Genomic DNA, 15,630 nt, shown 5'->3' with positions numbered 1-15,630 from the left:
AAACTATTAATACTTATATTTTTTTTATAATCTATTTCCAGAAAGAGTTTATTGCAAAAACCGAAAGGTTTTTTCAGATAAATTAGCCTGCCAATACAGCTGGAAGGGGACAGGGTAAATCTGAGTGCAGGAAAGTGTTATTTAGTTACAGTAATCATTAAGTAAGTTTGTCTTTTTAACACGTATATAAAGAATTAGTAAAATGGACAGACTTGTACATATTTTATTTCAAATATGTGTCATCTCAAATATTCAAGCAACGACAGGGATATGAACACAATCCTACAAAAACATTTTGTTCATGCTAGAGACCGCGTTACAAATAGATTGCCGGATTGCAGTTTCTGATTTTTTATTTTTTGATTTTTCATTTTTTATTTTTTTTTTCATTTTCTTATTTAATATTTTACTATATTTTATACAATCAATACAATAAAATCTGAATTATTTATATTTTAAATAAATTTTTTTATGAACATATATGACTAAATTCTTTTTTTTACGGTACATCCGAATATTTAGAAATCACGTACGTGATTCGAAGAATCGTAAACACTCATATAAGACTCATAAATGACTCGAATTTAAGACAAAGGGGACTCATAAAAGACTCCTAAATGAATATACATATGAGTAATATATGGCACTTAAAAGACTAATAAATTACCCACTTAAGACTCATAATTGATCAAAAAATGACTTAAAAAGAATCGAAAAAGATTCACAAATTAAGCGTTTTAGCGCAATAAATGATTAGAAAACGACTCGAAAAAGACTCGTAGAAAGATCAGAAAATGGTCGAAAAAGACTCTTAACTAATCTAGGGGAAGACTCATATGTGATTTATTTAGAAGAGTCGCGGGAGGTCACGTTTTTCTCCCGACAAATGAGTTTTTTATGATCAGAAAATGCGCTCATATGCCAGCTTTTTAATCGCGCAAATGGATCAAAAAAGACTTGAATGTGATTAAAAATTTCAAAAAATGCTGACTGGGATACTTTTTTCTCCCGAACAAATAAGAAAACATTAACTTACAAGCCGAGGACGAAAAATTGAAGACACGATGTAGCTTACTGATAAAATTGGCATGATTAATCATGTCAAATGTCTTTTCCAAATCAAGTGATAGTAAAACACAACAATCACCAGTACTGACAGAATTTCTTATATTATCAGACAATCCAACCAGAAAAGATGGGTGCAATAGTCAACGCTCATTTTTATATTCTAACTTTTGTTGTTGCAAAGTGGTCAGGCTTTATCCCTTTATTGTTGTTTTTATAAAAACAACGTTTGTTTATTAATGGAGAAAGGTGGTAATGTTTACCAGGTGGTAAAGCCGGGAATACATAGGTTCCGGAAAGAGCCACCAATCCTCATCAGTTCCCTTGTTTTTTGTCTGGGATATTGTCCCCAGATGTTATTTTAAAAATAACTTATATGACACAAAAACATGTTTTACCCAAGTGACGAGATCGTAAGCTCAATAGAAGAGGACTCAAAGAATTAAATAAAACTAAAATTCTTTTGGAAAGTCTTCTAAGTCTTACAACCGTACTTATAAACATTTACATATTTCTCCACTTGTTATGCTTTCGTTCAACCTGAACGAAGTAGCATAACCATGTAAGTTTGTTTTGTCTGTTACAACAAAACCCCCTTCGTCGACCGTACCATGTCTATTTATAGAACAGCTGCAAAATGGTCAGGCTTTATCCCTTTATTGTTGTTTTTATAAAAACAACGTTTGTTTATAAGTGGAGAAAGATGGTAATGTTAACAAGGGGGTAAGTCCACGAATAAACAAACGTTGTTTTTATAAAAACAATAACAAAGGGATAAAGCCTTGTGGTAATAAAATCAGAAATTTCATCTTCCAAAGCCAATAAATCACCATGAGGCAAATAAACAACACCAATTAAGAAAACACTGTTATTAACAATAACCTCACAAAAGCATATTTAACATCTCCATGAGAACTTCCTTTACACACATGTTTAGGAATCATATTCTGTACAACATACAAAAAAAAAAACAACCTGCTCTGCTACCATGCCTATAACTTCTGTAAGAAATGTAATTTGGTATTTTTATGGCTCCCCTCAAAATTGTAAGTTTTAACCTCCCCTCTAAAATATTTCTCAATTAATGGATTTTAAACGAATTCTTATTTAAGTTAAAACTTCTAAGATTTACATGCCCAAAATTAAAAACTTTCCTAAAATTCCATAGCTGATTCAACAAAAAACTATTATCGCTAAAAACTTCACCTAAGTTGGTTGAAAAAATCATAATGACAATGGAGCATAAACGATCAATAATGCAAAAAAACCAATACCAAGAAAATATAAAAATAAATAAATAATATATATTGTACATTAAACTACTCAACAAAACGTATATCCTCCTCTTAACCAATTTCTACTAAATTTGACGGACTGGACCGAAATTCATCGGAATCCATCTTATTTGAGCTGCTACTACACTTTTTATGCACAACAAACGTGAAATAGGATGAAAATATATAAGGCAGCTATATCAAAATCTGAACCGATCTCTACTTAACTGAGGTATTTCTATGCTGTATCTAATAGCTGCAACCAAATAGGAACAATATATATGGGCGCTATTTGACATGTACTGTACTTTGTTTACAAAAATACATGGACAGACGAACAGGCATGCTTAAATCGACTCATAATGTGATTCTATGTAGACCATAAAAAATAAATATGGGTATATCTTGCTTCTTTTTCTATGTTACAAACAAAAGCACCTGACCACAGTGAGGTGTATGATATAAAAATGCATTCACAATACAAGGGAAGTCCAATATTGAAACTTTTTGTCAATAAAATAACAACTACAATTTTTCTACTGTCAATAACATCAATAACAATAACTGATAAAACTGTTTTAAAATAGCATTGTTGTTTTTGTGTAGTTTAAGGAAAATACTCAGTAAAATAACAATAACAGTCGTTAAATAGTTCTACAATAGGGCTACTAAATGTTCTTGCAAAAAAAAATAATATTGATTTAAAAAATTATTTAGCTCCTACACAAGCCCCGATTATAGTTCTTTGATCTTTGAAGGAAATTTAGCATATTTTTTCAATCAATTTTGCTAAAATTTAACATTCAATATTCAGACAGGTAAAAACGATTGCAATTGTCAATATTAAACATATTATGTAACCGTAGGGATTTTTATATTTTTGTCAGTTGGTGGGAACACAGCGCCTTGCAAAAATCAAGACTTCTTTTATCCAAAATATGTAGTCCAGAATCACATTCACTCAAGATTCAACTATTTCTTCGTTATAAAACATATTGATGGGATATTATTTCAATATGTTATATTTTAAAAATATTCACACATATATTTGTACACATAACGTACTCGATTTGGACTATCTATATGGACTTCACTTTATATGACACATGTAAAAATTTTTGGAAACTTTGGCAACACATACATTGGACCAACGCAAGAATCTGATGCTTATTTCGCATTTTATGAGAGGTACCTGACATATTCTATACTCACACCTGGTTTGCGTTGATAGAAATATTGGGATATGTGAAATTTGATATATCAAACATTCACACCAGGTCATGTGTTAATAAAAATATTATAATGCGTGAAGTTTAAAGATAGTCGGACTCTTATTTCACAATTCTTCAGAGTTATAATTATCCAAAATGTTGACCCTTTGTGGGAGAGATACTTGATGGAGTGTGTTGGTAGAAATAGTGGGATGTGCGGAATTTGAAGACAATCAGACTCTTATTTAACTTTATATTAGAGTTGTAATTATTCCAAATGTTGACCTTTTGTGGAAGAGGTGCCTCTCCAATTTTTTTTAGCTTTTTAATGTTATGTTTTACAGATTTTAAACCGTTTTTGCTGTTTGATCGATAGATCAAACATAGATCGATATACCTAACATGATTTATTTCAATTGTTTCCTTCTAGACGATTTAGGATTAATTTAAAGTTTCTTCTATATAAAAAATACATATTAAAACAAGTAAAAAGGCTGTAAGATCGACCGGTCCGATCTTTGAATATCCTCCACCATTAGGAACGATTTTGGCAATTTTCAAAAAATTTAATCCGTTCTGTTAAAAACTTAAAAATACCGAATGTAGCCGTTATATTAAGGTCTATACGACGACGTGGACCTGCAGGGGCAACTTTGTCATAAACCATTACAATATTTAAATGCGAAACTTGAATAAAAAAATCGGTGAATAATGTAACTAAAATCATCAAAATACAGGACCTGTACAGACAATTTTCTGCCTTAGGCTGTAGTGTTCATTACGAATTTCAAACACCAAATTTGAAACAATTCCGGTGATCGGGAGTGCCATTATATGGGGGCTATACGAAGACGTGGACCTGCGCAGAAATTTTCTGTCATATGCTGTAGTACCCATTACGAACTTCAAATACCAAATTTGAAACAATTCCGGTGAATAATGTCACTAAAATCAACAAAGTACCGAATATCGGCAGGTACAGTTATATGGGGAGTATATAAAGACGTGGACCTGCACAGACAATGTTCTGTCATAGGCTGTAGTATTCATTACGAACTAAAAATACCACTACATTTGAAACAAATACGGTGAATAATGTCGCTAAAATCATCAAAATATCGAATATGGGGGCTATACGTGAATAATGTCGCTTAAATCACCAAAATACCGAAAAAATGGAGATACCATTACAAGGGGGCTATACCAAAACGTGGATATAACCCATTTTTAATACCAAATGTCCTGCAGACTAATACACATTTGAGTGAAATTTTATCAACCTACTTCATTTCGTTTGGAAGCTAGTGGACAGACGGACGGATATCGCTGAATCGACATAGAATTTTATGCTGATCAAGAATATATAGATGGTGGAGGGTATAATAATACACATTCTGCAAATTAATTGCTTGCACTCTAAATATGTCAACTAACGTTATTGATGCCAGTTTGTGACAATTTTTATACGCTACTACGTGTATGTTTGACATATTTAAAAATTTCGCTTCATGCAATTATTTATACAGCTCTTATAAGGTCTTAAAATGTTCTTCGGCGAAAACACTTAAGTAGCATAACAGTATCGAAAACATTTAACGTTTAGTCGCACAGAAGAGCAAAAAACGATCTGTAATGCCTCCAACACCTATACATATGCTTATCAAACTGTTTGATCTCTCATATCTGCTTCCAATTGCTACTCAATTGATTTTAACATTTACAATTGTTTTCCTGTTTGGTTATACGAATCGTTGGCCTTACAGCCCTAAAGAGAATGCAAACCCAAGAAAACCATGAACACATTCTCCTTTGATGCGAAGCATCGACACCTTTTGTCGGTGCTTTGAAGCAAAATCACAATATTGTTATTGTCTCTTTTGCTGGACCGCCACATCGACTCGTATATACGCACATATCCCAATGCATGACTGTAGGGCACTGGATAAAAGTGAACACATTTGGACTATGCAACGTGTGTCTCCATTAACATAATGTTGTTAGTGTAAACTTTGTTTAAATTTTTAACAATTCTCTTGTCACAATTAGTTAACTTGAACGTTATCCTATATCGAGGGCCAATATTATCACTCATCGCTCGCACACATAAGCGACATATACACATATCTGTTATCAACTCAATGTATGATGATGCCACCATCGACTGACAAGGTCTACAAATAAAAGCCCACGTTTAAAATTTCTAAAGAAGCGAATCATGAAAATTATTGTCTTTGTAATGATCTCATTTCGTCCATTAATTTTGAATGACAATACCGTTTTCAATTTGGTAGATATCTAGCGGGTACCGTCTACGCATTTCAACAGTTTGTGATTTTCCATATTGGGAAACTTACCCAATACTTGCCTTTGGAAACAAAAATACGCGTTCTACACTCGCACCCACGATAGTTAATAACAAAACAAAACGTATTTAAGATATTTCTTTTAAATATATTTTTTGCGATAATTAGCACTATAATTGTTACAATGAATTTGCTTAGAATATGTATTTGAATATAGAGTACACGTTGTGTCATTACAGTTATGTGATTTCTTGAATCTGAAAAGATGGCTGAACTTTACGCTTCGTTATTCGGTCATCAGGGGCGGGTCTCAAGTACTATTTTCCCGAATAAAATGCATTCCTGATTAGTTTTTTATTAAATTGAAGGCGATCAATGGAGAAATTGCTGTTCATCAAAAAATAAGTGTGCAGTTAAAGTTTTTTGGTGGATTTTTGTTCAAAACCAGTAATTAGTAAATTAACGTTTTTACTTTAAACATTTCTACATTAGTAGGTCTAATGAGCGTTTAGCCACTAATGAGACTAGATGAAAATCGATATCCTTTATATAAAGGTACCTCCCGATATTCGGTAGCTATCACAAGTTGTTTATAGCAGATATAACATATACCACTGGAATACTTGACCTCCGCGCTTATAAACGTATTTTCAAAAGTATTACCACCCACATTGTGAGGGGTATTAAAAATTCTTTAACGTCCGAATTTAACCACATTTGTACTTAGTCACTTTTATCCGAAAACCCATATGCTTTGATTTCAGTACAACATATAAAGCTCGGTGCACATATACTACGTACCATGGCTCAATAAGAAAGGTTGCTCAACTTCAAAGAAACTAAAAAATGCAACTCTGTGCTATGCCATGCTATGTACCATAAATGGATCTCGTCATGTCATTCAGTTTGATATCAAAAATCAGGCAAAATTTTTGAATCGAATATTTTGGTATTTAAAAATCTGTTGGTTAATCGTATTTAATTAAAGGATTCACCTAAAAAATTGCAATCGTATGCAGATGGATTTTTTTATCGTAAAATATAGACTTTACTTTGAAGAATGAGAAAATAATCAGGGACACAGTTCAGAAAGCGACTAAGCGTTACATTCTTTTAAATGTTTCTTTAAGAGAATTAGTATCTGGAAGGCACTCCTTGAGGGCCTTCCAACGCACAATGTGTCTGCACTATTTCTGGCTTTCACACAATGGAACCTGATAATAACTTGAAAAATTGATAAAGTAAAATCGGTTTGGAAAATTCTTGGAAAAACGTTTCAGGAGTACCATTCGTATGGATGCACTATTTTTTGTTACCGCAGTCATTTAATTTAATTTCATTATTCGTTGCGAACGCTATAGACAATTCAATGCACACAAATATCTAATGTTGCTACCTATTCTTTTATTTTATTTTCCATATTTTGAAGAAAATAAGGATGAAAATATAAATGTTGGCGTGTTCACACAATTATTACCTTATTCAACTTTTTATATAGCGGCTGCATACACTCAATTGAATTTATCGGTACAAACACTGGTATTTCGAAATTATAATAGTTAATACATATAAAATATGAATTTGAAGGTTATTTAAAAAAATTGCAAATAAAATTTTTCAAATTCATGGCCAATTTAATAAGCCCGCACAGGAGGCGAATTCAACTATTTTGCCGTCAAAAGTGCCCATGTGTGTTGATTCCATAAAAAATGAAGAAACCGTGAAAAATAGTTAACAAAATTTACATTTCAACATTTTACATTAAGATCTTTATCAAAATAGAATTATTTATGGAATATGTTCAATAAAAACTGTATTTTGACAACAAAAGAAGAAGAAGAAATATGCAGTAAATAAAAACGAACAACAGATAAAAATAAAATACTTGAATTTGGATCATGCTATTGTTGGAAGAAACTCATATTTTTCAATTTATATATCAATTTATAGTCCACCCTTAAAACCCAACGTACCATACAGTAGCACTCACCTTCCCTATTATGTAACATGCACGGCATTACCAAGTAGATCCAATGAAAAATTTAAAAATCGTAACAATTTGCCCCGATTGTTCACTTTTATTGCGAAAATTCAAGTTTTGTACAATGATCTTTATCTTCTTTTAAAATACCGCTAAGATAAAGACCGTTATCTGGGGTCTATACGAAGACGAGCATAAGCATTTTTTTTTAAACGAAATTAGAAACAATTCAGGTGAATAACATCGTTAATATCGTCAAAATACCGAAGGGAGATACCGTTATACGTTGACTATACGAAGACGTAAATCTGTATAGAAAAATTTCCGTCATAGGTTGAAAAAACCCATTGTGAACTTAAAATACGATATTAATGTCGCTAAAATCATCAAAATACCGAATATTGGTAGGTACCGTTATATGGAGGCTATACGAAAACGTAAACCGACATGGACCATTTACGAACTTAATTACATGGCCCATTTCTCTATCTATCTTCTGTATTTCGAGGAATTACAAAGGGAATGGCAAAGTTCATATACCATCATAGAACGGTGGAGGATATAAAAAAAAAACAAATTAAAAAAAAAAATATATATATATATATATATATATATATATATATATATATATATATATATATATCATCTATCATTCAACTCCAGAGCCTACATGGTGGTTCATCTGGAAGATGCGAACACATTTTAACAAACAGAAATTACCAAAAAAGCCTAATGGGGCTTATTTCAAAGCGTGGGCCTACTTCTTTCATGTGAGAATAATCTGTTCAATGAGAGCTCAAAATGCAAAATTCTTTGGGAGTACAATCAGTAAAATACCAAATTTAAAGGGTGCAAAATAGTAGAGCGAATGGGACTTTTAGTAAGAAAGGGATTTCTATCCTTCCAGAAATTCTTCCCAAACATTCAAGATACCTTAAATCGCTTTTGCAGGTCATGATCGATCATAACTCACGGATAAGGGTACAACCCGATTTCATATTTATATAACCATCGTATGATTTAAGCTATTTTTGGGGTATTGGCCACTTTTTTCATATTTTGGCACTTATTTGGCATCTTTGTTTCTAAGGGGGTAGAGACCTCTTCGCATAAAATTTGAAATTTTCAGAGTAAGGCCCATTTTGGTCTTGACCACATTCATCAATTGATTTGGCTAAAAATGGTATTTATGCTACCCTGGGGTGGGGAACCATCATACATATAATTGCCACATAGGAATTTATTTAATTAAAGTCCCCACATTGGAGTATCCCCAAGTAAACTTTCACATCTAATGTGTGGTCAGAAAAGAAAATTTTGTATTCGATTGAATTTGTAACCCCCAAGAGAATATTGGTTGGGCCAAATGAACAAAGAAATTATGTTATTATGAATTAAGAATAGTGCAGTATGAAAGCATTAATTCGTGTAGGTAATTTTGGTAGCGAACAGCTTGATACAGCTTACAAACATAAATCTTTTTCCGATTATCTGTGAATTGTCGATCCTGTTAATTTCTTTTTCCGATTAACTGTGATTTTCGGTCAGGTCACATACAACATAAAATAAAAATAATATAAGATTTTATAGAAATAGATGCATGTTCTAGCCGATTTTAAAGTTCAATCGTTCTAAAGCCGTAACGAAAATATAAACGTATGTTTGTTACAGGTAGCACCGCTAAATAGACTTAGTTGTGTACGATAATTATAGCATACTCGATTGAGATACCCAAATTTTTTAGCATAGTGTCTGAATACATTTTAAATTAAATGAAAGGTCTCTCCGAATTATTTAATCCATATGAAGATTATAGTAGAAAACTGTTTCAGAGACCCAAATTGGGCTCATCTCTGAAATACCAAGTTTTAACAGAATGAACGGTTATAACTTTCTAATTAATTCAAGGGCCATAACTTTCCAATTATTCTTCACATCTATTCAGATTTCTGACTGGACTACTGCAGACGATTAGGCATCTAATTTACGAATGTAATGAAAATCAAAATGAAATAAAAATCAAAATAACATTGTCAGACAAAAATAATAGTAAAAAACCAAAATTTCTGAAAACGCAAGGGCAAGTTAACAGTTACCCAAATACGTCGGGCGTACGAAATTTCATAGTTAAACAAATTCAACATTGACAATTGAATGTTTGTAATTAGAAAATATTACATTGCGTGAATTTAATAAGTGCAATTTCTAAAACGGTATTATTTAAGATATGGACCTGGCGTATTTGGGTAATACGGACGTGCAAAACATTTAACATGGTGGTGAATTGAATATATGTATTTGGTTTAAAAGAGAACGATAACTGTCTTTTCTGATTTTTGTTACTTATTTTTGTTTAACAGTTACCCAAATACGTCGGGCATACGAAATTTCAATGCGATACATTATCCTGTGGTACAAAAAACGAGTTTAGTTATCTAATTTTGGATCAGTTGGCTTTATTAGTAATATGTTCAATAAAGAGTTGAAGTTGGATTATTAGGTTCGCCTTTTGGATAATTGGCTCTAGCAAAAAGATCACAAATTTTACCTTTAAAATCAATTTTCCAAGCACACTCAATGTGTTTCTACATACATTAATACTATATATTACTGCGATAATACTCCAGACATTCCGAAGAATTATGAGATTGCAACCTGTCCAATAAATATACGAGTGCAATGATTAAGTAAATTGGGTAAATCGAACATGAATGGGTATTACTAAATGCTGGGCATTAATTAATAAAATGTATTTAACGAATAAAAAGATTTCTCCAAATATTAAGGTAAATATAAAAGAAGTAAAAGCAATTTCTTAAAAAATGTTGAAAGAAATCATTTTTTTTTTTTGAAATTTTGTAAAACTTTTGCAATTTCTCACCCTATTATTATGAAAGTTTAATGTTTTTAGCCATATTACAATATAAAAATATGGGGTAAGAAATGAGACCTATTTTCTTCTGTTTTTATGAATTGAACTATAAACTACCTAATATTTGAAACGGAAGGTACATTTATATTGGGGCTACACTGAACATGATATATTCGCAAATATGGTTATGTCGATCTTAGGTCTCCAAAGATATGATTAACTAACTAAAACACTAAATGGCAGGTTACTGTTAATTTTTTCCTACATTTGGAAGGTTAAAAATATCTAACATTCGACAGGTTACCGAAGACAAAAACCCGGTCTATGCTGCGAATGAAATTAGTAGATACACAAATGAATACCCAATTTGTAAATCTCTATTTAGTTATATTGCATAACCCTTTTCAAATGCTACCCTTAATTTAGAAAAATAAATTTCCAAAGTTTTGTTGATGGGTTGAGCACTGCAATGCTGTGCAATTATAACAGAAGGATATTCTTAATCAGAGATATAATAATATTAATATTACAGAAGCAGCAAAAACGAAAGATACCGAAACATCAAACAAATAAGAAAGAATGTAAGGGGATGAACACGAGTGCAGACTTATAGTGGTAAAAAACTTCATATGCTGTCATCCATTGTTTGTTAAAGCTACAGGCAAGCCAGAGTAGCGGCATTTGCCATGGGCATACTCTAAACGATTGCCCACTATTGTCATTGTCCCACAGTGGAATACACAATGCTGAATGGACAGGGAGTAGGAGAGAGAAGCACCAAAGCTCACGAAAATACAAAATGCCATCATGGTCGTCGTCATCTTCATTGGCTCAAACTTTAGAATTGAATTAGTCGGCCACCGCTGCTTTGCACTGTCTATGGCAATTGTATGTGGATAAGTACATTAATACCCACGCTTCATGAATGCAGTCGAAACTATATTCTCTACGTTTGCTCGGCGATTGGTTTTTTGCCATTATTTAGCATTTTCAATGAAGAGTTTGAAAGTCTTGTATCGATAAGCTTCTAAATTGTACAATTGAATAAGTAGGACCATTTTTCCCCTCTCGCATTAGGTAGATAAAAAAACGAAGGCAGAAAAAACTAGATGCGGAATAAACTATGAATGCGTGTGCAATTACTTATGGACACAAGACCCTTGAAAGGAAAGACAAAATTGCCGCTGTAAACATAGTTACTCTTCGAATCGTTTGGGATCGTTAAGAATACATTGCACATTGTTCTTTTTCGTATATAGGTACATTGTTTCGCAAATCTTATGATAGGAAGACTCACCTTTTTCATGATCCCCGTTTTGCGTTTAGAAAATGTGGTGTAGCGTCTCAGTTTGTTATCAATGTACTCCATTTTAATTTTGACGCGTCCTTTGGTTTTCTTTCCATTTGCAGGCGGTGATTTCTTACTCTGCAATGAATTATAATTGTCATCCACCACTTCTGTCACAATGCCACCAGAGCCACTAGATTGTGGTTGTTGTTGACTACCATGTTGTCCTCCACCTCCACCACAATTTTCGAGGCCTTGTAAACTTGATAATCCACTAGTGCCGCCGGCGTTTGGCACACGATGGTGCGGTTCGTCGTAGCAATCGGAACCAGATCTTTTAATACCACGTTGTTGTCCGGCTCCATGACTTCCAGAATTATTGCTTAGAGACTGACATTGTTGTGCACTTGACATTAAACTACCGGAAGAGCGTGATGTTATTCCACCTACGCCTGAACCACCAGCTCCCCCACCCATACTTTGCAACAAACCAGCGCTTGGAGGACGCCCAAGGGCGGCTACTGCCGCTGGATTGCCATACATGTCAGCCTGGTCGGCTAGCGAAAGTCCAATGCTACTCATAGAGTAGTTAAGGTTATACCGCGAGTCTCCTCGCGAAGGATCCATTCTAAGGTAAAAGTTATCCACCGCGATGCCGTTTTCGTACGTACTGAAGGGCACAGGATACACGTTTAAATTGAAAGATGTTGTTGAGCGAATGCTATATAGGTAATCAACACGGCGGGGGAGCAACAAGTTTAATAACCCACGAAACTGATTCGACTTTCAGCCTGCTTTGGTCTTACCAACAATTCAAACGTTTCACGTATTCTGTGCCTGCCCTTGGATGAATGCAGCAGGGGCAGCGTTTAAATCTATATCTCAGAAATTAATTTATTTAACTAGTACACAGGCTGCACGGTGCAGAGTATTGCTTTTTTCCAAAAATAAACACTAAGGTAAGAACTCTTCTTCTTTTCGATACACTGAATTCACGACCGACCGCAATTTCTACTATACAACAGCTGTTGTAATTCAGGCAATTTTAACCGAAAAACCAAAGGTTACAATGCAATTTCACATTCACTTACATTAACTACCCGAAAAATTATTTTAAATAGTAGTTACTCTTTTATACAAACTATTACATCTTGCATTTTATCTGTACAATTGCTATTTTTCCACCTTAACACGGCCGAATTGACATCTAGAACTGACGGCTGTGACGGGTTGTCAATAAAATTTCAGTGTTGGAAAGTGTGTGCAATGCTACCTTGTAGGGTTGTATTTCTGCAAGCAATAGAAGGCAATTGGTGTTTTTAGATTGGATGGTAGATGCGCTAACAGCAACAGTATTCAAATTAGAATGTTGTTTTTTATGTGTCCCTCGCTGAATTTTCCAATTATCGGCTGGCTGCTGGATGATATTTTAAAACCTTGGTCGTCATTATTGATACAAAAAACCCCAAAGGTAGAAGTGGGTTGGAAGCTTTTGACGAAATATGGAAGTCGCTGCCGCTTTGTTTGTTTTATGTGTTCTCTAGATGGAAGCACAATACCGAATACGATCAACTCACGTTTTCAAATAAAGGTAGCCCCCAAGCACGTTTGTACAGACGACATAAAAACATTGAGAAGCTAAAAACGCAATAGTCAGAGAATAAGTCACGCTCACAACAAACCAGTAACAGAAACAACTTAATACTCTTAACTTCACTACATTAAAAATAAAGATAAATGTTTTTAGTTTCGCTCGTTTAAGAGTATACAATAGTTCTCTTAATGCCCCTTTTATAAAATTGGGTTTGATCACGGTATTTTTTGGCGCTGTATGTGTTTGTGAGGGAGGGAATTTAATAGGTAAATTAATGCATGGCACGATCTCACTTCTCACTCTCTTTTTGTCAACGACAAATAAAATTGGTTTGGTAACTGAAAAGTGTTAAGGATTGGACAAAGAAAGTGTGTGCACATAAATATCTACATACCTACCAGCATGTAGGACGTTGTTCAGTCTAGGCAAACTGAGTTGACGTAGGGTGAAAGAGAATGATTACATTAGTTCTGTTCCTGTACCTTGTGAAGGTTACAACAAGTTAAAGAGGGAAATGCGAACAACAGAAAACTACATTTATCAGAAAGTACGGGAACGAAAAAATATTAAATGTGTATGTATTGCTTTGAATAATATTCAAATAAATTTTAAATTCTGTTGAAATTTAAATCCAAGCTTCCAGCTATGGTAGAATTAAAATGATTAATTTGACAACATTTCATTGTCAATATGTATATTTTTAAAGCCATTGTACATAGACAATTCAGAGATAGGAACCTGCATTCTAGGCAGTGAAATTTGACAAAAATTACAGAAAATTTAGAAATAGATATGCTTATTTAATTTTTACCTTCTTAATTTTACCACGTTTGCAGCATTTGCGAAGAATAAACGTTTGAGTTTTGTTATAAAAAATAGTAATGTCAGGAACTCGATATTGGTGAAATTCGTAATGTCCAACAAACAACTTGTTACATTTTTTTTTATTAAATTTAACCAATCGGACCTATCTTGTAATTAGGGTATATTAATTTCATCATTCCGTTTATAACTTGTCGAATTATTAACATATAACAAAGTATACATATTCCTGATCAGCGTAAAATTCTACGACTAGTGTCAATAAAGATAGGGAACTAAAATTGTGCACAGATAAGTCTTTTGTCTCCAGGTAGGTCAAGTTCGAAGATGAGCAGGTCCAGGTCTTCGAGTAGGCACCATGTATCGATACTTCACTATATTCCGTATTTTGATGATTTTAGCGACATTATTCACCGGAATTGTTTCATATTTCGTATTTAAAGTTCCTAATAGGTACTACTGTCTACTACTACTACGTATAGCCCCCACATATCGATACCTCCCTATATGCGGTATTTTGATGATTTTAGCTACAGTAATGGTATATAACAACGTTGCCTATGCAGGTCCACGTCTTCGTATAAACCCCAATATAACGGCTATATTTAAAGACTTTAACAGCATTTTTAACGGATTTTATTTATTTGAAAATTTCCAAATCCGTTGGTGGATGGTTTTCAAAGTTCGGCCCGGCCAAACTTACTTTTTAATTATTTAAAATGTTTTTTTATGAGCTTTGTTTTAGTTTTTATTAAATTAAATATCTTTTAAACAAGAATATTTTTTTGTCAAAAGTTATAGACATGTTAACATTAAGAAGGTAAATACATTTCAAGTAAGCATATTCATCTCTGTATTTCCTTTAACTCACATTGTCAAATTTCACTGCATAGCAAACATGTTCCCATCTCTGTTGTGTGACAATAAAATGTTGTCAAATGAATAATTATGAAAAAACTGTAAATATATGATTGCATGACTTTATTTTCTTAATTTTACCATGGTTGTGGGATAGTAAGTATAATTGTCGATTTTGGGGAGAATATCAGCCAGAAGCATTGAAAATACTACCAATGCATATCTCTTCAAGATGATGGGAATCGTAACGTAACTGTGAATGGTGAGCGCTACCGTTATGTGCCACATGCCATGGCACAATTATTGAAGGTAGAACAATTCTACCACCTAAATACAATTTCTTTTCTTTTGGTGCCCTTAAA

General features: G+C 33.2%; 1 protein-coding gene across 3 annotated transcripts in view; it reads right to left on the bottom strand.

The window, feature by feature from the left end:
* The window catches only part of LOC101893220 (serum response factor homolog), an 82,825-nt gene extending 69,590 nt beyond the window's left edge, over window positions 1-13,235 (bottom strand). Inside the window, exon 1 of one of the 3 annotated variants that reach the window (XM_011296643.3) lies at window positions 12,004-13,235. In XM_011296643.3, the coding sequence (XP_011294945.1) occupies window positions 12,004-12,621 (618 nt within the window). In that variant the 5' untranslated portion in view covers window positions 12,622-13,235. The remainder of the gene's footprint in view (window positions 1-12,003) is intronic. The other 2 variants (XM_020038894.2, XM_005189369.4) reach the window with 2 other exon arrangements.
* Between the last annotated feature and the right edge of the window lie 2,395 nt (window positions 13,236-15,630).

The sequence above is a fragment of the Musca domestica genome, unplaced genomic scaffold (assembly GCF_030504385.1).
Source record: "Musca domestica strain aabys unplaced genomic scaffold, Musca_domestica.polishedcontigs.V.1.1 31, whole genome shotgun sequence".
In the NCBI taxonomy this organism is placed as follows: Eukaryota; Metazoa; Arthropoda; class Insecta; order Diptera; family Muscidae; genus Musca; species Musca domestica.
Note: the sequence above shows the minus strand (reverse complement) of the source record. Positions and strands in the feature narration are given on the sequence as shown.